The sequence below is a fragment of the Heliconius melpomene genome, chromosome 10 (genome assembly GCF_056956725.1).
Source record: "Heliconius melpomene rosina isolate 202511_hmr_F chromosome 10, ASM5695672v1, whole genome shotgun sequence".
Lineage (NCBI taxonomy): Eukaryota > Metazoa > Arthropoda > Insecta > Lepidoptera > Nymphalidae > Heliconius > Heliconius melpomene.
The window spans coordinates 15,762,186-15,788,398 of record NC_140398.1 but is presented as its reverse complement, the minus strand read 5'-3'; the positions used below and the strand labels follow the sequence as shown (position 1 = coordinate 15,788,398).

At 31.9% G+C, this 26,213-nt stretch overlaps 1 protein-coding gene across 1 annotated transcript in view; it reads right to left on the bottom strand.

Moving 5' to 3' along the window:
* Window positions 1-26,213, bottom strand: part of LOC146535914 (tyrosine-protein kinase Dnt-like) — a 53,119-nt gene that overhangs the window by 4,964 nt on the left and 21,942 nt on the right. The window contains exons 2-10 of the mRNA XM_085191200.1: window positions 19,096-19,223; window positions 15,910-16,016; window positions 15,251-15,381; window positions 9,990-10,176; window positions 6,666-6,793; window positions 6,099-6,214; window positions 3,209-3,386; window positions 2,645-2,807; window positions 255-398 (exon numbers count right to left, since the gene is read on the bottom strand). Of these exons, the coding sequence (XP_085047326.1) occupies window positions 255-398; window positions 2,645-2,807; window positions 3,209-3,386; window positions 6,099-6,214; window positions 6,666-6,793; window positions 9,990-10,176; window positions 15,251-15,381; window positions 15,910-16,016; window positions 19,096-19,223 (1,282 nt within the window). The remainder of the gene's footprint in view (window positions 1-254; window positions 399-2,644; window positions 2,808-3,208; window positions 3,387-6,098; window positions 6,215-6,665; window positions 6,794-9,989; window positions 10,177-15,250; window positions 15,382-15,909; window positions 16,017-19,095; window positions 19,224-26,213) is intronic.

The window sequence follows — 26,213 nt, the reverse complement described above, 5'->3', positions numbered from 1 at the left end:
ATGTTAATGGACACATGTGGAAAACCAATCAATACTAACATCGACTACCATAAGTTGCATAGCCGTTAGATTTAAGTAGCTTTAGCTACAAAAGATAATTGATATATACATAAGGAACTATTTATAGCTCAGACTCTATCAATTATTAAATTATATTAATTTTTATCAGTATTTTATTTTTCTTTTGGTAACTAATTCATTGGAACTCAAACTCAGAAGAAAACATTAAAAATTAATCTAAATTAATTACTTACACGCAATTCCTAGCAGCAATATCAGCGTGCACCAACCGTTGTACATGTAAGTACGCCAAACCGCAAGCAGCTTGTGCACCTAAATCCACCAGTTCCCTCGTCGCCGGGGTCGCCTGGTGTCCGAGACGACATGATGTTAAGTATCTATTGGGAAATATATAGTAAGTTAAGTTAAGTTGAAAAATTATCTATATGATATATTTGTTAAAAAGAGTGTCTGGACACTAGGCGTCGCTTAGTTTCGCTTTTCAACACAGTGTTTAAAAAATTATGCGGAAAGTGTGGAACGGAATGTCTCACTACTAAATTTCGTACCAAACATACCAAATGTACAGCATACATCGTAAAACTTAAAGAACATATTTTTAAATAGCAATAAAATCCATAGTTATCGAATCTTCAATTAGTATTTTTTTGCACATTAAATAATATTATGTATGTACTTGTAAATTAAAAAACTAAATTCCTTTAATACTAGTTCGGGGTTACTAACTGCTTTCGAAAGGTGTTAAACGTCAGAAGTCAAAACAATGATATGAATGACGCGTCGAGTCAGCATGTGTGAGTAGACACGTCTATCCGCCTTCCGCGTCGTTTTAACGTTTCATGTCGCTGGTACTCTTGATATATCTCTGGCGTTTACAATTTGTTTGAATTTTGTATTTTTGTATGGGAGAATTTAAAGTTAAAATTTTAGCTGATATTTATTTTTGACGCGTCATACTTAAAGTGCAATGACATAATAACTAGGCGTAGTTAAAATACTCCGTTAAAATACTCCGTTTGGGGAACGGATGACTTTCCACTGTAGGTTGCTAATACCAGGATAGGCAGGGGAATCTTTACAATGGGAAGCTAAAAAAATTATATTTTTGGGGATTAATTAGTTATCAATATTTTGCTTCATAAGGAAAGTTCATGAGCTTACAAATAGGTAAATAGTGTTAAATATTTTAAGACAAACAAAAAAACTAAATCGTTTCGTTATTTCAAACTAGTAAGTAATATATTATACTAGCGGACGCGCGCAGCTTCGCCTGCGTATTGCTTAGGGGTGAATTCTAATAAACCACGAAACACGTGTTCAATGAAATATTTTTAAGAGTCTAAGTTTCAAATTTTATTAACTCGGTGGCGATTTAAAGATTTTTCCATACGAACTTTCAACCTCTTATTGGCACCCTTAGGGGGTAAATTTGAAAAAACCGTGAAACATGTTCAATTAAATATTTTTAAGAGTCTGAATTTCAAATTTTATAATAATCGGTGGCGTTTTAAAGATTACTCCATACAAACTTTCAACCCCTTATTTGCACCCTTAGGGAAAGAATTCTAGAAAACAATGAAACATGTGTTCAATTAAATACTTTTAAGAGTCTTAATTTCAAATTTTATAAAAATTGGTGCCGATTTAAAAAAAATCTATACAAACTTTCAACCCCTTATTTGCACCCTTAGGGGGAGAATTATAGAAAACGATGAAACACGTGTTCAATTAAATACTTTTAAAAATCTAAATTTTAAATTTTATAAAAATCGGTGCTGATTTAAATTATTTTCCATACAAACTTTCAACCCCTATTTCACCCTTTTAGGGTTAAAATTTTTCAAAATCCCTTCTTAGTGGATGTCCAGATTACGAAAGTAAACATCTGTCCAAATTTGACGTTTCTACGCACAGCGGTTACGGCTGTGCGTGCGTCTTACCTCAGTCAGTGAGGACAAGTCCTTTTATATATATAGATTGCAGTAATACTAGTAATACTAGCACATCCAAATGCTAAATAAAATGACAATTACATTTGGAAATGTTCAAAATCTAGTTTATAATGAATTTGTTTGGGACGAGCACCGACCGCAGCGACCGCCACCGAATAATTGATTGTACCCAATTACATTTAACTGCTATTTTATTGTGTCCTAATATGATAAGCATATTTTTAATAAGTATAATTAATATATTATTTATGTCATAATTATAGCCTACCATTATTCTCTTCTGTTCATTTTATGAGTTATTGTGAATCAAATGTTTGTACTAGTAATGTACATTTACGCAATCTCACAATTTATTTATGGTTTATTTTCTAGAAATAGTAGCGGGTAAAATTAGTAAAAGCGAAGACTATATATAGAGAGAGTTTTCAGTGTGTCGCGCAACTTGTCTATACAAAAATAAAATCTAAAAAACATTTTGCTTATAAATAATATTTAATAATACCAGTAAAAATATGTATTTATTATCCTTTTTTATTTGACCTCCGATAAGCATAAGCGTAATTTCTTTCTCAAAACTACTTGTAGAGAAAACAGTAGAAAAAATAACAATCAAAGCCAAAAAAACACTGGTAATAAAAAAACATACTACAATGAATATTATTATTATTTACCTTTTTAAATTAGACGAATGCGATACGCAGCAGTATACAAGCAATGGTTTCCTTGCTTCCTCCGCGCAGGCTGCCATCGGCGCCAGTACATTACCATGCACTAATCCACACAGTCTTAGCCCTTCTGCGACTAGCAAAGCTGCTTGCATCGCTGATGCAGCTTCTAAGCATAGTAATTATAAAATAATTAAGTACAATATATACTTACATGTATATATAGAAATTATAATAGTATTAATAACTAAGGGCACAAACGGGTTGAGTTCTCTCACTTAACACGCAATGCATCCAGAATTCGGCAGAAAGTGGGGAACAGAGTGTCTTAACACTAGGTTCCCTCTGCCTACCCTGCTGCGGATTATAGCGTACAACTGTAAACATCACGATTGTGGGTCCGATTACCACTCGGGTGAATGAAATCTATTTTTTCAGTATGAAATATTTTCATTTCCTCGCTCTGGGAGACAGCTCCGCGTTGCTTTTGGTCGTGGCGTATTTTGTCCCTTGGTTCTCTCTGTCCACCTAGCTATTCTACTGAAAAAGTAATAAAATAATATATTTTACCTGAAACAGTTTTCACTAAAACCTCTTCATACGTATCTCCTCGCTTGAAGACGCCTTTGTAAACTCTCCCAAAAGTGCCCTCGTGGACTAATATTTCAAGACGAATGTTTGACCTCGGCGTGGTCAGATATCGTAGCTGCTCCGCCGGGTCCGTTATGCGGTCTTTTGTCACTGTTTGCTGTTGAAAAATGTATATAAAATAACAGTGTTTCTTTACCGTTATTTTACTATACTAGTGAGCAATATATAAGCAGAAGGTATTTTAGAAAAAAGATAGACTATTTATTATACTATAACTATTTGAGGAGTCTCCTTTCACTGACTGGAATCTTTCACTGACCGACCTAGCAAGGTAGGCAGATGAAACCTGTAAACCTAGTTTTAAAATACTCTGTTCCCCAATAAGACACTTCCAACCCACGACCCTGCGCCACGACGCGACGACGGACCTTTTGAAATAGAGTTACACTTAGTAGATGTATATGTCAATACATTACATTTCTACTGAGCACAGTTCCTCAAGGCGATTTAACCGAAGGCGGTGTCAAAGAGGAATTCTTAATAACGATTTCCACCTTCGTTAGCGCCTCGCCTCTAGGACACTAATTCATATTTCCTAAAGATCCAACGTCTCGTCGCGATGAAATTCGTGAACAAAGAGGGCTGCAAATTAAAAATGCCGTTCCTTGCCAAGGCTTATAATCACTTTTGATTATGATATCGGTGATCTAGAAGTGACATAGTATTTTAGAAGTGTCCTGAGTCTTAAGAATTTTTATTTGCCCAACGTACAAAATCCGTTTCCGGTACCTTGATATAAAATTAAACATTTATTTGTCAAATAAATATTATCTATTTATTAAGGAAAAATAACTATTGATGTAGTAGTAGTATAATAAATATAAGTATAATAAATATTTACTACAGTTTTTATTTATTTTTAGCTTTAATTCTTAGTGGAAATCGAACCCACAACCAACGTGTTTACAGTCTGTTCACATTAAGACTGTTATATATTTTAGAGAATAGTATATTCTATCTGAAAGAAAAGCAAAAGAAATATCAAAAACTCAAGGCACCTAATACTCAGTTCCCAAGGAACAGTAAGCTATTAAGGAACAAAGCTGGTACTCTTGTATCGTCTAACAATACCAGCGTTTGGCAACCGCAAAAGGCTCATGGACTTCAGTCGACTTGTTTGTGGTTTGTATTTAGTTAGATAACGGAGGCTCCTCGTTCAGGCACAAAGCCAAAGTCTTGAGCATTAATTAATTTGAACGGCATCGATCTAGGTACCTAGCAGGGACCTTAAGTGTACTCTCTATCTCTCTCTCTATTTATTTTATGAACCTATAATATAAATATTAATATATTATTTAGATAGATAGCAAAATAACAAAAAAATATTGGGTATCTTCAAAAGTTATTTTACTAACATTAATTTCTTCTACTTTGATCTTAAATTATAAATTTCTCTTTTACTCTAAAGTTTTATAATTTTTAATTTTGAATTGGAGGCCTTATCCAGACGAACTTTGAAAACTTGGAGGCCAAGAAGATCAGTAATTGCGTTACGTTTGTATCACCTGAAGGGTGCAGCACGTTTAAATTGGATCCTTAATGAGTTAAAGGGCCCATTTTATGAGCAGTTCAACCATTCCAAAAAAGATGAAAAAGTTTAAAACTAGCTCTTATTTCCATAAAGGAGACAATCAGTGCAGGAACTTTCTTAAAACAAATTTGTCCTTACTAAAATATTTTGCAAAAATCCCCTTAAAAATATTCAGCTGAAAATTTTTATGTAAAAATGTCAAACAATCAACGCTCTAAGATCTTTAACTTGAATAACCTTAACTTGAAATAAACAACCAAATAACGTTAACAATGCAACGTGAAATCAATCTTTAGTGATAAATTAAAATTCCACAAATGCACATGTCGCGACACTGGCACTGCCGTGGCCCCAGATATTTCATTTCGTCGAGTGGGAATCGTACTGTCATATTTAAAGTGACATGCTTCTTCTTGCGCTACGACTGGCCTCAAAATAATTATATTGACTAACCACCGCTTATTTATCTTATATTTTACTTAAGTTAAAGTTTTTTATATTTTACACAAGCTTATAAAAAAATTCGTTCATTTTAGAACGAAAGTATCAAAACTACAGAAATATCTTACTATAAAACGACTAATAAACATACAATTATAATTTGTAAGGCGATTTTACAATCATTTCTCATAATATAACTGACACCCAGTCGTAATTTAAAGCTAATTTATTAAAGGTGAAGTCGTAATTTTGTACTTTCGTGGTCGTAAGTACATAAGTAGAGGTTGTATTAGGGAGATTTATTGTTTGTAGGTTAATGCCCAAAATTGGGTCAGTGGTTACCAAGGAAAAATAAAAGACGTTAAGAGGATAACATCCTAAATATCATATGTGAAAACACATATTGTTGTAAGAGAAACTATATTTGGAATAACAAAAGTACGAGTAATACGCAAAACTCAAAATGATTTTTTTTTTTTTTTTGTGAAATTATCATAGAGGAAATTGAGAACGCAGTGCCTTAACAGTAGGTTCTCAAGTTCCATATCCTTACACTGGTATGGCGGGATACAGCATGATATTAAAAATAATAGTGCTATATAAATGTATAAAAGTTCAATTTGTATATTATTTACCTACCACGCCACGTTACTATGAATAAATTGTCAAAAGCAATTGTTCATTAGAACAGAGAATAGAGTGATGTTCTGGTCATAACATATACGTAGTTTAATATTTTAAGCAGAAAAGTTAGAAAAGCAAAAATAACATTTTAATACCAACTTCCCCCCTTCATTTGAAAAATCTTTTTTAATTTTTTAAGTCACTTTTACTTACTTGTGAAACATGCGTGAGGTTAGATGCAGCGTAATAAGAAACGCGGGACTCCGGCTTAGCGTAGATGTGCTCGCCGATGTGCGTAGTCGCGTAGGGGGAGGGTGACCTACGGCTACCTGTGTAGAAACAAAAAATCTTTAAATAATAAGATTTTATACAATTTTCATGAGAATGCATTTAAAATATCTTTGTTTTATCGTTTTTCTTTTAAAGATAACTTTTCTCATATATTTTGTAAATAAACATATTTGAGAGATTGCATGCCTTAGCCGTATTAATCTAGTGAAATGAAAATACAACTAGCGGAGGCCAAACCTACAAGCATCGCGTTAATAGTCAACCACTGTACCACGGTGGCTATTAGATATATTTTTATATATTTTTCAAACTTCATATCACTTGTTCCCACGCACCGCTCGATTTTCAAAGAAATGTTCGTTATTGGAATATAACGTCTCGCTTTGTCGTGATACCAAAGCCAGATAATGAACATTATTTATTTCCCTTAATGGGAATCGAACCAACAACTGTCGTGCTTACAATTAGATATACATATAAACAACTTACCAAAGGGAAATTTATGTAGGCTCGCTATAGTAGCGTAAGATCCTGTGGAACTCGGCGGTCGACCGAGCGTGTCCAAACGTAGCAATACATTCTGGTGACTGCCATATGCTGCTGTCGTATACGATGTACTGGAACGATTTATATTGTTAATATGGATAATTATGAGTTTTTCTTGTATTTTCTATTGAAATATTTTAAAGATAATAAGAAGGCAGCCGCGACGTAAGGACATAAGCGTGTGACTGTAAACACGACGGGTTATGGATTCAATTTCAGGAAACTAAAATAATTAAAAAACCAGGGTAAGCAGAAGGAACCTAGTGTTAAGGCACTCCGTTCCCCAATTCTTTAGGCATTGCACGTTGAGCGGCGGAATTCAACGCCGCGCTATGCCTCGACAACAGAGCAAAGAAATTAAAATATTAGTAAATTAATTAAATATTTTATTTTTAAGTAAAGTAGTTTAATGAAATGTAAATTACATTTCATTAAATTAAAAAGGGAAAACTCGCGATATTATAAGTACCATTGCTACTATTCTACTTTTAATGCTCATTTTCATATTCTGTACGCAATTACGATTTTTTACGCTGTAAAAACAATTTAGGACGTAATGAGGGCTCTACATACAGCTTGTTGTTTGTAATGTAGAATATAATATTCATAATAATTGAATGCATTTTTTAAATTTCACATTTGTGGGAATGTATTATTAACAGCATATAGCGAGATCATAAGCCTAGAAAATATATAAGCAAAGAAAAAGCTGAGAGTTGTTCTCCACTGTTGGGCGAACTCTGGATGAATTGTGTGTTGAGTGGCGGAATTCAACGCCGAGCCCCGAGCACCTTCTACGACCAGAGTGAAGAAATGAAAATATTAAATATTTCATGTCCTCGAGTGGGAATGGAATCCACAACCCGTCGCTATTACAGTCACACACGTGTGCCCCTGCATCACAACTGGTACCTTACTTTTGCTTTTCCTTTACTTCCCAATATTATAATAATAAGAAGCAACAAAGTTAAATTTAGCACGGCACTGAAACATCGCAAAAAGGCAAACAAAACCGCTGATAGGAAAATGAAAGCGATACGCGAAACCTTTCAAGGTGGCGATACAATTTCAAATCCAGACTGGCTTGAGGTTTGCCGCTAGGTATCTACTCATACGAACATACATACATAAATGTATAGAGAATATAACTTCTGTAAAAATTTTTCCTCGCTCTAATGAAAAATAATGCGGCGTTAAGTTTTGCCACTCTACAAGCAGTATCTCTAAAATTGGGTGAAAAGTTAAGTACAAAATGTCTTAACACTATGTTATACATACCTACCCTGCTATGCGGGATTATTTCATTAAAAACTAATAAATTCTATCTACAAACAAAATGTGAGTACAATTTTCATTAAAACCATTATCTTATCTCCATACTCCTGAAGGTAACTCCTGAAACCATTTTTCATTACAGCACTAAAGCAATTAAATGTCACCACATAATTTATTATCGGTACTATCATCCATCAGTACGCCTTTGGGAACACCAATAAGTTAAGAACATCGTTTGATTTAGTACTATTTTATAGTGTTCTTCTTATTTTTTTTTTGTTTTTATCTCATACACTTTTATAGATGGAATAGATGGAATGGTTTTAAAATGTTGTTTCTCCGTCCTACGCTACTGTATTTACACCAATGGGAATCGAATCTATGACTACAGTACAGTAGTGATATTTATCGTATACAGTAGTCCAGCTCCACCACTATATTCACTTTTATTCACAAATTTTTTTTTTGAATGTATGAATGAAGGGGGCCAGACGTGTTGCAGGGGCACAAAGTGTGCCAAGTGTGTAAACGCGACTGGTTGTGGATTCGATCCCTAGTCGATAAAAATAAATATTCTCATTCTCCAGAATTCGGCGGAAAGTAGCAGTAGCAACGGTACCGTACATAGTAGGTAAGGTTTGGCTAACATAAATTATAAAATTATTTTTCTCTTAGTGAGACTACAAAAAGCTACTCACAAAATGTCAATATAGTACAAAATTGAATAGACAATACAGGCTCCTTCTGATGAAACAAAATTTCTTTCTCAACTTTCCTTATTTAAACACCCTTAACAAACCCTTAAATATTTGAACAGCTATTAGGATATAATTTTAAAAAGAGTTAAATGGTATTTCTTCGGGAAAATTGAAAACTCGAGTTTTAAATGAAGTTATCTTACTTTTCAACTTTAACTAATTAATTGTGAAAGTTTGGATGAAATTTTATTATTCCTGAAAGGAGAGCCTGTCAAATAGATATTAATTAATTGTGATATCGCGTTAATTTTAGTTAATGTTAAACAAAGACAAGGTCTTACCAGAAGTAGACGTTTCTAAAATCTTTTTAGATGTATAATTTTGACCATGTTTTTTATTATATTTTTGATGTGTAGACTTATTATTGAGAATTTAAGTAAAAATACAATAAATACAGCTTTTTGCTTTTTATAGTATAGCAGGGTAAGCAGAGGGAATGTAGTGAAAGTAGGAAAATCCATTTTCAATAGTTTGTTACTAAATTATATACGTAGGTGTCAATTTTGCACAAACTTCTACGTCTATATCTCGCATTTGTTCTAGCTGTTTATAAGCCCGCATAGTTATAGCATTGTATATATAAGGAAATTAATATTAAAATACTTCTTTTTCTATGTTATCTTAGCTTCAAGCTATCTTGTATTTATAAAAATATATAATTTTAAAGACTACCTTAAGTATAATTCAGTTAGAAGAAGCTCCAGTATGAGAAATTCGGATAGAGCCAATTTAAAACCATTACTAACTTCACAGAAAGTTTCCACTGATAAGACTGAGAGTACTTTAACTATTTCGAATTCTTTTAAACGACTTTACAAAACTTTACGTAATAAATGTTTATATAAAAAGGCATATTTTGGAATATATAAAATTTATCAAATCAAATTATAGATTTTTTTTCACTGTACGAAAAATAAACTATTTTATCGTACATATATTTTACACGAAATTGTTCATAATATAGCAGATATCAAGTATAAATAATAGTAATAGTAAAAAAATATATAAATTAAAAAAGAATTTATTTCCTCGAGTGGGGATCGAACTGACAATCAGTCACGTTTGCAGTCTCGTCAGTCAATTGGTCGGTCAGTCGTCCCCTGGGCCACGACTAGTCTCCATTACCCCTAGTCGGAATCGAACCCACAACCGTCGCGTTAAAGATTCATACTTGGGCCTATAATATAATCAATCAGCTTTTTACACAAATAAAATACAAACACAAGCTACATACTGTATAGAATCATGATGCCTCGCCTTGTTGCCACGCTTATACAGGGTGCCGGCTGCGGCCGCCCCAGCTAATAGAGCTAAAGCAGCCGCGGCACATCCCCCCGCCGCGAACAAAACTCCTCCGGTACTCCGATTGGCGTCGCCTGCTAGACGTGCTGTGTCGTTGTGAGTGACTATTGTTGATAAACCTGTGTGAAATAGATTTTTTTTTAGTTTTCACGCTGTATCCCGCGTATATAATAGAATAGGTAGAGGGAAGCTAGTGTTAAAACACTTCGTTCCACAATTTCCGTACAACTTGAGTAATGGCAACTTAACGCTGCGTTTTGTCTTGTTACCAGATTGAACAAATGAAAATATTAAATAATTCAGTTCTAAGGGACATCGAAACCATAACCGTCTTGTTTAGTTCTCGCTTAGTCTGGCTCTAGTCCCATTTAGTCTGGCTCCAGTCCCATTTACTCTGGCTCCAGTCCCATTTAGTCTGGCTCCAGTCCCATTTAGTCTGGCTCCAGTCCCATTTAGCCTGGCTAGAAAGGTATTGGAAATTAAGCAGAGATAACTTAGCAAAATATCGTCTTGTAACACACAAAAAGTGGTGAAATTCAACGTTGTACTTTTTTTAAAACTAAATAACGAAAAAAGCACTTAAATATAGATAAAAATTAATTATAATTCATTATAAATTGTGTGTGCAAACAATTGCAATCGACGTACGGCCGCGATTTTTGCGTTTTGACATTTTTAACCATGTACAGCAACTATTAAGAGTTAACAATCAGAGATTAAAAAAAACATTATAAGGATCTAAATAAATTTCTTGTTATTGTTTTGAAAAATCACCTTTCTCTGTTTCCTTAGAAATCCTTCTCAGTTAAGATATGCGTTATTGCATTTTCTATTCTATTTTCATTCAAATTTTAAATTGTACATAACACTACATATATCTAGCCAAAATAAGATATCACTGATGCAATTCCTTTTTCACCAAGTTATCGCCCTTGTTATTAAGTGAAAACTTTGAAAATCAATTTCACGTGGAATTTTAACCGTAGCTTGAATCCATAAAGTTCCCGCATCTTACCTTAAGCATTCAATAAACGAAACCAAGTAAATGAAATATTAGGATAATAGAAAAACTTTTAAGGTATGGGGATAGAATGGGAGAATGTATTAAATTATAACACAAGTCTAAAACAGCCCCATCATTTTAGAGTAAAAATTGATACCAAACAAAATGTATTTTTTTAAGAATTAATGAAATATTTTTTAACATAAACACAAGCAATATATTTTGTTACAAATAATATGCGTAATATAAAATATTCTATAATTAGTCTTTTCCAGCTTTACTCCTCATTCTGCATGAAAACCTGCAGTCCATACACTCCAGTTTACACTCTCGGCCCGAATCCGAAACATTTTAAAGGAATTCAAAGCCGCTCTTTGTTGAAGTTAAAAGTAGTAATCTCAGGAACTGATTTGAATAAAAAAAAACTCGTGGATAGTTCATTTGTCCAGTAATGTTATATAGGTTACTAGTTAAACATTACTTCGGACGTTTAGAATATATGACGCGTCATATACGACTGTTAAATATTTGGATCAAAGAAATACCCTTAAGTGACGGTGTTAGTGAAACAGGAATGGATAGCTATGAATTATATAGAATAAGTAAAATATTCTAATATTTAAGTGGGCAATATAACATGGCTGGGTATATATAGGCTATGGTTACAGCAATCATCTCAGGTACGTTTTATTAAATACCCAGCTACAGTTCAAACTGAGCGTAAAACTTTACAAATTGAAGCGATTAAATTAAGTAGATATAGAATAGATGTGAAATTACAGTGAAGCGTGGGCTTGGGAGCAACGGTTGAGACGAAGATTTAATTAAATTTAATATTAGGCTTATGTAATAATTTACTTTGCCAATATTTTTATTTAATATTTAAAATAAGGTTTCTTATTTATATAAATAAATACGAAAGCTTCAAAATTAATTTTCTGATTTCAAGTATGGCTAGAGAAGAGCAAGTAATTTTAAGTTATTACTTTCATTAAGTACTGTAGTACTAATTAGACATTTATATGTCTAAATCTTTGTGAAATTCATATATATTCTCTATTATTTTTATTATATTTAAGATTATATTTCAATAAAATATTTTTGTTATTTAGGTTTACAACTAGAAACCATGCCACAATGGTCCAAGTTCCGAATATTAACCTGCAAAAAATATCTGGATTCAGTAAGTGAATCATGGTCTCTCTGCTTGACCTGCTATACCAAAAAAGAAGCTATTAGGAAAACAAATAAAAAATAACAGATATCAAATAAAAAAAAGTAATAAATAAAATTCAATTTCAATTCCAATTAAAATAACAAACGACACACAAATAAATAACTCAAAAATCCATACATTTTAAATACAAAACACAATTACTGCCTCGACATTCAGATCTAAAATTTGATAAAACGTTACAATAAACTCGACGCTTGTAGGGACCATAAAATTTCCAAGTCAAATAAAAGTACAATAGAACAATCGATACTTGTAAACACATTATAGAGGGGAGGAGACCACCCCTAATACGTCTTCATCCCTTGCAAAATATCCTGTTGCGTCTACCGATTCGTCTACATGCTAATAAAGAATGTGAGGGTGTGATTTGTGGAGTTAACTCGTGGTAACTCGCCTGTGAAAATAAGACGAAATTTGTTTTTATTGAGCTTTTCAAATTAAGGCTTTGATGTAATTTTGTAATTTATTGTTAACTGTAAAGCTGTTATGGCACAGTGGAAAGCTTTAGGTTGTAGTGCGATGGTTTTCCGTTGAACCATCATTCGAAGGAAAGTGATATTAAAATTAATTTCATTTCTTGCTTTAGAAAAGTAAACGTTGATTTAGTTTTGCCATTCAACTGTTGTTGATGAAACATTACTAGTTGAGCGAGTAAATTTTTATGTGTTTTAGAAAATTAGGTGGAAAGTGTGGAACGGAGTATCTTAACACTAGGTTCCTCTAACTTCCCTGCTATATACGAGATCACGGCTTCACACTGAAGTTTTTTTTTATAACATTAAAACATAAATAAATTTTTTATTTATTTTAATATAAATTCCAGATTAGGATCAAATATAACACGTTTATTACCGTTTTCCGAGTACAAATAATATAAACAAACCTTGTTATTATGCTAAACATTATATCAAAACGTCGCACGGGTATCTGAGCGAAATTGCACGTTTGCATTATAAAACGCGTGCTGGGAAATTTTGAAAAGTATTACCACCGATATCAGATAACGTTATTTAAATAGAGCACAAATTTCAAATAATAACTTTTATATTATGTTTTAGTCTTCTTTATATTGTTTAAGTGGTCGCCCACAATTTTTTTTCATTAGACTTTAGATTTTTTCTCCATTCCTGTTGGAATTTCAGGGAATCCTCTCTTAGTAGGGAGTCCTCTCTTAGAGAGTGGATTTCTCGAAATTCCAAGCTTCTTCTTCGTCAACTCGTAAAAATACATAATATCTTCTAGATGATGAATTTATAATTTATATATTATGTAAAACAATATATAAATGACAAAAAGTAGAAATTTAAAATTTTACATCTTTGTAAATTTAGGAATGTGGGAAAGGTGGGACAACAAGCGACGACTACCACATTTTACTTTACACCAGTACATTTATACCCAAAAGAATTATCCAACCAATCTCTTTTCTTATACAAATAACTTAACAACTTCAGTTAGATAAAGAAACTTAGTCAATAACAGTAAATTTTATCCTATATTTCCTAAAGAAAATTAAAATATTCACTTATAATATTCTCGTAGACGATTATACTTTTCTATATAAACACGCCTACGAGCTCTACGAGCGTAGTCGGTAAATTTATTGTTATTATTATTGCCGCAGACAAAGTGTTTGGGAAGTCGGGTTTTATATCATTTTATGTGTTTTTAGTGTATCTATTGGCTGTTGTAAAGAGGGAAGGAAGACTAACTTCGAATATATTTCAAATTGCTTTGAGATATGTTATTTATCTATCTTTTTCTTCTTTTTAAGTTGTACTTAGTGTATTTATAAGATTCGTGACTTGTTTTTATTTAAACTATGTTTTTTCACAAAGTACTATAGTTAGATTTAAGCATTCCATTCTCTAATTTTGTGAGGCACTTGGTGTGGACACACGACTACTACGGGTTACTAGAGCCTCCATATAATTAATTTTAGTAATCGTAATCGAAAACTGTAGTAATTGTAAAGTAATTGAATTAATTCTATTTATTGTAACATTATTGTAAATTACACAAATCTAATTACATTTAAAAAAATCAGTCCATTCTAAATGAAAAAATAATCTTAATAGACACGCAGATAGACAAACAGACAGATGAACAACAAAGCGATCTTATAAGGGTTCCGTTTTTGCTTTTCTCGTACAGAACCCTAAAAACTCCCAATAAATATAGTTTTAAGAGCTCTATTATTAAAAAAAATCCTTTCCACGAAAACATTAAACCAATGAACGCAATACCCACTGAAATAAAAGCAAACAATATTTACGGGCGATTTCTCTTTGTTTTTATCAAAACAATATTAAATTTATTTCCACGCTATGTGGCAGTAAAAATAATCGGTGCATTCATTCTGTGTGATCGCATGAAACGATTCTAAAAATACTTTGATAAAGGCCGCTTATTTTTTCAAATATGTTTTTTTGTAGTGGCATCTTATCTGCTTGTAGCAAGGTATTTTTTTCTGTTAACAAAATATTATATTTGTTTTGTAGGCTTAACTGTTTATTAAATTTTAGGCTTATTTTTTTTTATTATTTTAACCTATTACCGAAATACAAAGATTTTCTAAGCTTACGTAGCTTCAATCTTACTTGGTAACCTCTGTATATGTCCTATATTCTTCATATATTGATCATATGCCTTGTTACCAGAGCAAGATAATGAAAATATTTAATATTTCATTTCCTCGAGTGAGAATAGAACCCACAAAAATCGCGCTTATAATGGCACGCCTGCGCCACTGCGCCAAGGCGGCTTCAAAATAAGGAAGATTCATAAAAAATACAACGAAAAATAATAGTTACATATTTCTTAGTCAAGTCAGAAAATCATTTTAATGGAATAAATTCCAAAAACTACCACAATCTGCAGGACATTTGACTAAAACAGAATAAAATATCCGAAAAACAACGACTATTCCGTACAAGACTCCAGTACAGCTTACCTTTCAAACAGATCTTGTTTCTCTTGAACGTGAGCCGCACGTCTTTATGAGCGCGATCCGGCGCTGAAATATTCAACTGCATCGTCACTAGGATTTCAGCACTCCTCGAGCCGGTGCATGGTAGCCTTACCCTAGAGAAAAGTTATTTTTTATATATACAGTCAGACAAAATTTTACACCTTTTATAATATTAATATACAAACACACAATGCTTCCAGAATTCGCCGGAAAGCGGAGAGTGTAGTGTCTTAACACTAGGTTCCTTCTGTCTACCCTGCCGATATTGCGTTAAGCTACATAAAATATACACGATTTCTGTAATATATACATTTTTTCATCTTTACGCGGTACAGGAATATGAGGACATATAGCAAAGGAGACTTCGCTGTCCATTTTCGAAATATTGCGTGTGGGGTAGTGGAACTCAACGCCGCGCTTGGTAATAGAGCTAAGAAATTAAATGAAAATATTAATAATTAATAATTCATTTGCTTGATTGGGTATCGATGCCACGATGACCTCATTTCAATTCAAGTTTTTTTCCTTATTATAAAAAAAACCATTTAGTTATATGCTACAAAAAGACAAAACAACTAAATTTCTCAACAACCACCTATTTGAGGACTAACAAACAAGATAAAAGTTAACCTTGGGCTTACCTAAAAGTCTGCAGGGAAGTAGGCACGTAGCCCCGCTCGGATATATTGACTTGCGGCGGCAGCATGGCGCCCTTGCTCTCGTAGTCTATCGCCATCACGTACGGCAACTGTAGAACAAGTCTTGTATGAATAATTAATAATTGTTTTATTAAGATTTTGGGTATTTAATTTTGATTGATTGATTATATGAGTTTTTTTTATTGATTTTTCTGACGACATGGATTGGGTGGCCTACAAAAATAGGGTGTCTTAACGCAAAATTCTACCTAACAATATACAGGCTTAATTACGTGTTAATCATTTTATTACACTATAATATTTTTTAAATATTTAAAATAAAATAAATGGTCACATATATGGAAGTATTATAACAATATGTTCTAGTATTATAGCATTAAAACTTCTATGCCTCGACCATCACGTCGCAACAAGCGAGTGCGCAGAATTACTAACGACACAGTGAATAATCCTCAACGTGACTGGACGTTTTGTCGCGAACTTCGCCTATTGTCATTCGTCATATGATATTGTAGATGCGGAAAATAATAATTTGATAATAGTTATTTAAAAATTCACGCTTCATTTTCCATAAAATAAGGCAAAGACTCTCTCTAGTTCTCCGTTTTCCACAAGAATTTCAGACTTAATTTCAGTTATGATAGGCAGAGGAAGGATCTACGCTTGTGCAAAAAAAACTTTAATAAAGCTGCTAGATTCTTTAAATATTTATATTTTATAACTTTGTACTCTACAAAGGGAATGTATTACTATTACAAATTAAAAATAACATATAATAATAATAATTTTTAAGACATACATATATATTTCAACGCCCATCAGGAAAAAGAAACATGCATGCTTCTTTCTTACTTTCACAACTTCATTTAGTAAATAAAATATCCGACATTTATAAATATAACTAGCGGTCCGCTTGCGGTTTCACCCGCGTGAACTATGTTATTATTAATTTCTGTCTCCATGGCTACGTCCTAGTGACGTCTATGCAAAATTTGAGACTCCTAGCATTTGTAGTAACGAAGTTTCATACAAACTTTGGACCCCAAAAACAACCCCTTAGAAGTCGAATATTGCAAATTCCCGTCTTAGCGAGCACCTACGTCCTATAAATAACTCCTATGCAAAATTTGAGATTCCTAGCACTTGTAGTTTCTGAGATTTCGTGATGAGTGAGTGACCTTTCGATTTTATATATATAGATACAATAACAAATTACCTACTAAATAACGAAAAGTAAATCTTAATTACTCGAGAATTTATCAAATTAATGAACCAATAAACACTCGTGAAACACGCTCCTGAATTTCAATGACAAACGTCGACTTAATCTGGTCTTTTGTTTCTTAAAATTAAATCGCTTTAGCCAAATTGGAAGTGCGGAAACAACATTGAAACAATTAAAGTTCGTATTCGAAATACTGTTGAATGAAAGACTAATTTCATTCTATTAAAGCAGCTTTTACGTTCATTATAGAATTCTGTATCATTTTTTATGATAATTTCTTTATATTTATGGTATAAGGATCACTAAGGATACTCATAGTGCAAAATGCAAAAAACAGAGTATCTTATCACTAGATTCGTTCTATTGCATTGCTATATTTGGGACAGACTATAAGGCTAATTATTACTGCAATATAAAATTAATTAGTTTCTTATGTTTTTATCGTAATATAAATAAGTATGTGTGGCTGATAGAATTATCGTAGCACTAACCACCGTTACGGTCATTATGGACTTTTATTTTGGGAATATTTAGTTATTATTTTAGTCTTTGATTTCTAACGTATTCTACACTTTTATATTAATATAACATAATAATATCTATTTCAAACCCGAAAAAATCTTATAAAGATAATTAACACGTAAACTCTCTAAAGCCCAACTTAATTATTTTACCTTGTGTTATATTTCATAAGAAATATGTTCTTTAATTTTTAATTTAAAATACTTTTGTAGTAGGTACAGACGAGAGAGGACCAGACGTTGCGCTTACAAAATATATCTCTCTGCCCTCTGGGAGGTCCACGTGCTTTATACGTGACCTTACTATAGTAACATTGCGACTATAATCTCAAAAGACCAAAAGCTTTTCCTATATTTTTTATCGTAGATGAGTATATTTTTAATCTTATTCGAATAATGAAATTCACAGTTTCACATGTAAATGTACCTATATATTTTTGATATTTCAGTATTACAATTTATTTACATTTCATAGCCCGTGTGTTCAATTTCCTAAGTATATATATTTATTATCAAATTTCTCAGAAACAAAGATTCATATTGATAATTTTTTAATATTTATTGAAATCGGCCATGTAGTTTTAGAGAAATGGTTATCCAAGTATTATGGATGGGAAATTTTACATAACATCATAGGCATCTAGAAAATAGACATATATTAGAAGTAGGTTTATTTTTTTAAGCACAGAATACCCAGTATTATTCCATTCTCTATTTGTAACAAATAAATATAACTATATATATAATTTAATATTTTTGTAACTACATATAAATATACTTTTCTAACAATGATATCAAATGTTCATCAATAAAAGTTTATTGATCATTGTTATAGGGTCTCTTTTCATAACCGGCTTTTGTTAAATTTTAACAAATATTCGCATACATTCGAGTACAATAGAAATGAGGCAAATAGGTCGTAATTGAAAGGTTAACTCTGAATAGCAAATAGGTATCAATACGCGTAAAGAAATAATAAAAAGTTCTGACGCTTTTTTTCCGTATATCAGGGTAGACATAGAGAGTTAGTGTTAAGTCACTCTGTTTTTCGCTTTCCAGCCTAATTCACACAATGCATGATGAATGACGGAACTTAATTTTAATATAAATTACCATTCCTCTTAGTGGGGGTCAAACCAAACTAACCATGCACGACAATGGCCTCTCAAAAAAAAAAAGTACTGATAGAACTAAATTGAATCTGTCACTATTTTAAACTAACCTATTAACCTTCTAAATAGAATTACTTCCAAAATATTAAAATTTTCTCTTGGTATCTCAAAAGTGAGGAGTTAATACAAAATTATCAACAACTCTAATAAAATATTTTTTACTTAAAAATAACACAAAAATAGAAAGAAAACACTCATAAAAGTAAAGTAAATACCGCATAAATGCATAAATTATTACCGATTCACTTACCGGTCTTCTCCCTAGGGCTTGCCACATGAACTCCAAGTCAGCAATGTGCGCCGGCACGGGCACTATGAAACCGGTAGCGTATGTGTTCACTACGCCTTCTCGCACGTAATACAGTTCCGCGTCTAGGCCTAGAACAAAAAAGAAATAAAAGGTTATATATTATAAAAGGCAAATTATTAAAAAAAAACTTTAATATTACTATCGACGGTTGTGGATTTATATCCAACGAATAGATAAATATAGATAAAACGTAAAATCCCGTTTTTTCAATGTGTTTTCCCTTTTCCATAAGTATTTCGACAACTCTCCGTTAGTTATCCGTTATACCCTAAACACCTATAAGCGTTTCTATCTGTTTGTTAGCCCTTAATCAAATATTGGGAAATTATTTCCCACATGCCACTACTGTAATTTTTTTGTTTTATTTCGTTTTTGGCAACTCTAATCAGTACCAACCTTAGGGAAAAATAATCGTACAGAATTTTTTAATTTTATTTATTTGCAACATTTTGTCTTAAGGCGCGAACTGTCATTGTATGTCAATGTCAAAAACACAGTTTGAAATATTTTGTGAAAAAACCGGTTCAAACGGAAGATTTAAAAGTTTTTGAAGAAAAAAATCTGGTAAGTGCATAAACACAATAATATTGTAAACTAGACTTGTTTTCTGAATGTTTCTTACGGTTTTTGGGCTCGCAGCATTGATATTTGTTGTATTTTCTTAGGTTTAATTATGTGGGAAATTATTTCCCATTGTTTGTTCCTGCATTTGAAAAATACCAATTTCTATATATACAATAAATAATTTGTCTGTTGCACTATATACGTACCTAAACAGGTATAGTTACTTATAATTTTATCTAACTTACACAAAATTGTCAGCGAGTAACTCATATATGGAGCTTTCTCGAAAGTTATGACTGTGTTTGTGTGATTTCTCACTTGATTTTTATAACTATTATATTTTAGAACTATTTGTACTGCTCAGACTACCAAGTTAGTTTAGACTTCCTTTTATTTGTTTTAGCTATTTAAATATGGACGCCAAAAAGTTACAAAAAGTTCTACCAAAGAAAAAATTGGAGGAGGTGGTGCAAAATTTAGACAACTTGTCTGATTTATCAGCCTCATATTCTGAAGATGACTCATGCTATGTCAATAGCATTCATTCTCCTTCCGATACTTACCTCAATCAGCTTGACGATAACCTAATTGAACAACGTCTTGAATATATCTTCGGCTTCGAATCGAATGAAGATAAACAAGAAACGCCTACTATACAAGCCCAACAGATTTCAACGGATGCCTTACTGACAGCCTTAGGAGAAACATCTCATATCACAAACTCACCAACAACAGACTGTGTTCCGCCTGTGGAGTAGCTTTGTGTGCTAAAAATTGCTTCAAAACCTTTCACACTGTTCCACCTCAATAATATTATTTTTCTTAGTAATCAAGTTTCAGTTTATATTAAAACTATATATCATTCCTAACGTTGTTGTTTCATTTTATAACTTTATTCACTCATATTACAGTATTTTTTTCAATTTTATTATATAAGACAAAAAAGAAACAAGTAAAGTAGAAGCAACTTACATGTATAGAACTTGTAGTAAAAATATATCAAAAGTTGAGAGCTATTCCGGATAATGGGAAATAATTTCCCACTTAATTAATTTCCCCCCTTTTTATAAAAAAAAGGAGTTGTTTTTCGAAATCTACGGCACCCACTTACCTAAAAGCCGTGACCAGATTTCAAATTACTCGAAAAATAAAGCTTGTTTGATTAAGGGTTAGTTACTTATCAACTTTATGAACAAGGTATAAATTAAATAATTAATTAAATACAAAGTCAAAAAACTAAACATATAATAAAAATATTTTTTTTGAAGTACCAAGTCATATTTTCTATGGCCCCTAATAATAAAATTAAAAATAATAACTAAAATCAACATTTTTAACTAAAATCCACCCATACAATAATTTTCACCTAAATGATATAAAAGATGCGAACTCTCCTCCAGATAATAAGCAGATGGTATGATAATGCACTTTTCCGTTTTCTTTTTCGGGATCCCTCAATGTCAAGCTAACAGCAATTCACAATTTCGGCTGCATCGCAAAAAAAATTACATTATTCTAATTTCTGCCAAACGATTCAAAGAAAAATGAATCTTAAATTGCAGCTTTAGGATTTAAAATTCATTGAGGTGGAATTCCACGATTGGAGCCGAATGAATGCACCGAACAAATGTCCTTCCCCAGATGGCAGTTCGATTCCCGTGGGGCGTAGTGCGTCAAATTATCTAACTAACTCCATTTGCAACTAAAGAGAGTGCTTGGACGAGAGTATTTTGGTACTTTAGCATTTTTGTACAATGAGATTGTACCTACGTGAGTTGATTCTTAAAGTGTCTTGAAAATTCAGGTAATGCAATGGTATGAACTAAAATGGCTATGTAATTTTCAAAAAATTTTATCTTAGTATTCTGTAGCAAAATATATCTAAGCGTGGTAATAACTGTATGTAGCACAAATATGTTAATTGTGTTTTTTACTATAATATTCCTTTTTATACCATGGACGTCGTGGCGCAGCGGCACAAGGGTGTAACTGTAACGCGACGGTTGTGGGTTCGGTGGTAAATGAATATTTCACTTCCTTTATTAATAATTATTTACCACCGCGCTCAACGCCGCGCTGTCTTATTACGAGAGCAAAGAAATTAAAATAATTTATCCACCTGAATTGAAATAGAACCCACAGCCCACAGAGCAGATGCAGTGATGCTACGCCAGGAGAGGTTTAAAACAGAATTTACCAACACAAAAAAATTGAAACGAACAAAAATTAAACAAACCAACAAAATGTTACATTTTAGAAGTGGCACTTGTCGAAATATTAGCTCGATATTGAAATCTGTAGTGGATGAATTCAAAAAAAAAATGAAAAAAAAAACAACATATAAAAAAATTAAAACCCCGGATCATCCAATCAGCGTTCATTTGGAGGCGGCAAAGCGGACGCGACAGTCAAACGGACTGACTGTGAAGTGCCACTTTGCACAATTGATGAATCACTACCCCTACTTTGAATATGCATATACATATATATATATGTATAGATATATAGTTGTATCTGAGGGTTGACGAATGTCATACAGAGTGAGGGACAGAATAAAGTTGGAAAATGTATAAAAACTATGATATAAATATAATATAATATTAATAATTACATTTTCACCTAATCTATTATTTCTTCTTTTCAAGTTGTTTGTTTTCCTAAAATAATATAATTATTAACTGATAAAATGGCATTTTAAGTTTGGACAGGTCCATTAAGTTCATAATTCTAAATATGCGTGATACTCATACCTACACTAAAATTTTCAATTTTCTTCTTAAAATTAGACACTTTAAATCACATCTTGGCCATATTTTCTTAAGAATCCTATAGATACATGTTAACTGTCTCAAAAAGTCGTATTTCTATATATTTTACTTACCTTTCTATCTTCAATAATACAATTAAGCAATTACCAACAATTTAGTTTATTTGCATAAGTAACGGCAACCCTACGTACTCGTACAAGGCACCCTCCTCCCTTATGCCTTTAGACAATACAAGCGTCCGACATGTCTGTGAACTTAGCAGAGCATTGTCCAGCAGATCAAAAAAAAAATGGAGTTCTCTTCGCATGCACTTGAGTTCTATAGTTCCTGATAGGTTTTATAAATAGTTCTGTCGTTTTTACCCCTGAAAAAGTTATGTAAAAAAATGATCTGCTAACTTCCCTTGGCAGATCATTTTTTTGCAAATAAAAATCGGGGCGAGATCTGCACTCATAGGGATGAATAAAATAGTTCTTGATAATTTTTAACAATAGTTCTGTTAATTTCACGAAGAAAAAAATTTTGAAACAGAAAAAAAGAACGTTCGTTTCGAAAATAGTTCGAAAGGTAAAGTAATTTTTAAAATTAATAAAATGATACTCAGAGGCGAGAACTCTTTATTTTACAATAGAATATAAGTAGTTCTACGATATGAAGCCTGAAAGAAAACCAGAACTCTGAAAAAATTGCCAGCAGAGCATAGTTGATTGTATGAAATATTGAAAAATGTCCATTTCAACTCTTCATATGTGAAAGTACTAAATAATTTTCTATTTTAATGTGCTCAGACTCGGGAACTCTTTGATTTCTAACAGAATATAAGTTGTTCTATTATAAAATGTCAATTATAAAACCAGAACTCCTGTAAAAATGCCAGCAGAGCATAGTAGAAAATTCGATTTGTTGAAAAATATCAAATTAACTTGTTGCGACAACAAATATTTCTTAAAAATATTAATATCATTCTCAGAAGCGAGAACTCTTTATTTTACAATAGAATATAAGTAGTTCTACGACATTTAGCCTGAAAGAAAACCAGAACTCTGAAAAAACTGCCAGCAGAGCATAGTTGTTTGTATGAAATATTGAAAAATGTCCATTTCAACTCTTCATATGTGAAAGTACTAAATAATTTTCTATTTTAATGTGCTCAGACTCGGGAACTCTTTGATTTCTAACAGAATATAAGTTGTTCTATTATAAAATGTCAATTATAAAACCAGAACTCCTGTAAAAATGCCAGCAGAGCATAGTAGAAAATTCGATTTGTTGAAAAATATCAAATTAACTTGTTGCGACAAAAAATATTTCTTAAAAATATTAATATCATTCTCAGAAGCGAGAACTCTTTATTTTACAATAGAATATAAGTAGTTCTACGACATTTAGCCTGAAAGAAAACTAGAACTCTGAAAAAACTGCCAGCAGAGCATAGTTGAACATACGAAGTATAGAAAAATGACATTTTTAACTCTATATATGTAAAAGTACTAAATAATTTTCTATTTTAATGTGCTCAGACTCGGGAACTCTTTGATTTCTAACAGAATATAAGTAGTTCTATTATAAAAAGCCAATAATAAAACTAGAACTCCTATAAAAATGCCAGCAGAGCATAGTTGAAAATTCGATTTGTTGAAAAATATTAAATTAACTTGTTGCGACGAAAAATATTTTTTAAAAATATTAATATCTTGCTCAGAACCGAGAACTCTTCATTTTTCAATAGAATATAAGTAGTTCTACGACATTTAGCCTGAAAGAAAACCAGAACTCTGAAAAAACTGCCAGCAGAGCATAGTTGTTTGTATGAAATATTGAAAAATGTCCATTTCAACTCTTCATATGTGAAAGTACTAAATAATTTTCAATTTTAATGTGCTCAGACTCGGGAACTCTTTGATTTCTAACAGAATATAAGTTGTTCTATTATAAAAAGCCAATTATAAAACTAGAACTCCTGTAAAAATGCCAGCAGAGCATACCTGATTATTCAATTTGTCGAAAAATATCACATTAACTTGTTGCGAAGAAAAATATTTTTTAAAAATATTAATATCTTGCTCAGAACCGAGAACTCTTTATTTTACAATAGAATATAAGTAGTTCTACGATATGAAGCCTGAAAGAAAACCAGAACTCTGAAAAAATTGCCAGCAGAGCATAGTTGATTGTATGAAATATTGAAAAATGTCCATTTCAACTCTTCATATGTGAAAGTACTAAATAATTTTCAATTTTAATGTGCTCAGACTCGGGAACTCTTTGATTTCTAACAGAATATAAGTTGTTCTATTATAAAATGTCAATTATAAAACCAGAACTCCTGTAAAAATGCCAGCAGAGCATAGTAGAAAATTCGATTAGTTGAAAAATATCAAATTAACTTGTTGCGACAAAAAATATTTCTTAAAAATATTAATATCATTCTGAGAAGCGAGAACTCTTTATTTTACAATAGAATATAAGTAGTTCTACGACATTTAGCCTGAAAGAAAACCAGAACTCTGAAAAAACTGCCAGCAGAGCATAGTTGTTTGTATGAAATATTGAAAAATGTCCATTTCAACTCTTCATATGTGAAAGTACTAAATAATTTTCTATTTTAATGTGCTCAGACTCGGGAACTCTTTGATTTCTAACAAAATATAAGTTGTTCTATTATAAAATGTCAATTATAAAACCAGAACTCCTGTAAAAATGCCAGCAGAGCATAGTAGAAAATTCGATTTGTTGAAAAATATCAAATTAACTTGTTGCGACTAAAATATATTTCTTAAAAATGTTAATATCATTCTCAGAAGCGAGAACTCTTTATTTTACAATAGACTATAAGTAGTTCTACGACATTTAGCCTGAAAGAAAACCAGAACTCTGAAAAAACTGCCAGCAGAGCATAGTTGTTTGTATGAAATATTGAAAAATGTCCATTTCAACTCTTCATATGTGAAAGTACTAAATAATTTTCTATTTTAATGTGCTCAGACTCGGGAACTCTTTGATTTCTAACAGAATATAAGTTGTTCTATTATAAAATGTCAATTATAAAACCAGAACTCCTGTAAAAATGCCAGCAGAGCATAGTAGAAAATTCGATTTGTTGAAAAATATCAAATTAACTTGTTGCGACAAAAAATATTTCTTAAAAATATTAATATCATTCTCAGAAGCGAGAACTCTTTATTTTACAATAGAATATAAGTAGTTCTACGACATTTAGCCTGAAAGAAAACTAGAACTCTGAAAAAACTGCCAGCAGAGCATAGTTGATTGTATGAAATATTGAAAAATGTCCATTTCAACTCTTCATATGTGAAAGTACTAAATAATTTTCTATTTTAATGTGCTCAGACTCGGGAACTCTTTGATTTCTAACAGAATATAAGTAGTTCTATTATAAAAAGCCAATTATAAAACTAGAACTCCTGTAAAAATGCCAGCAGAGCATACCTGATTATTCAATTTGTCGAAAAATATCACATTAACTTGTTGCGAAGATAAATATTTTTTAAAAATATTAATATCTCGCTCAGAACCGAGAACTCTTCATTTTACAATAGAATATAAGTAGTTCTACGATATTTAGCCTGAAAGAAAACCAGAACTCTGAAAAAACTGCCAGCAGAGCATAGTTGATTGTATGAAATATTGAAAAATGTCCATTTCAACTCTTCATATGATACAGTACTAAATAATTTTCTATTTTAATGTGCTCAGACACGGGAA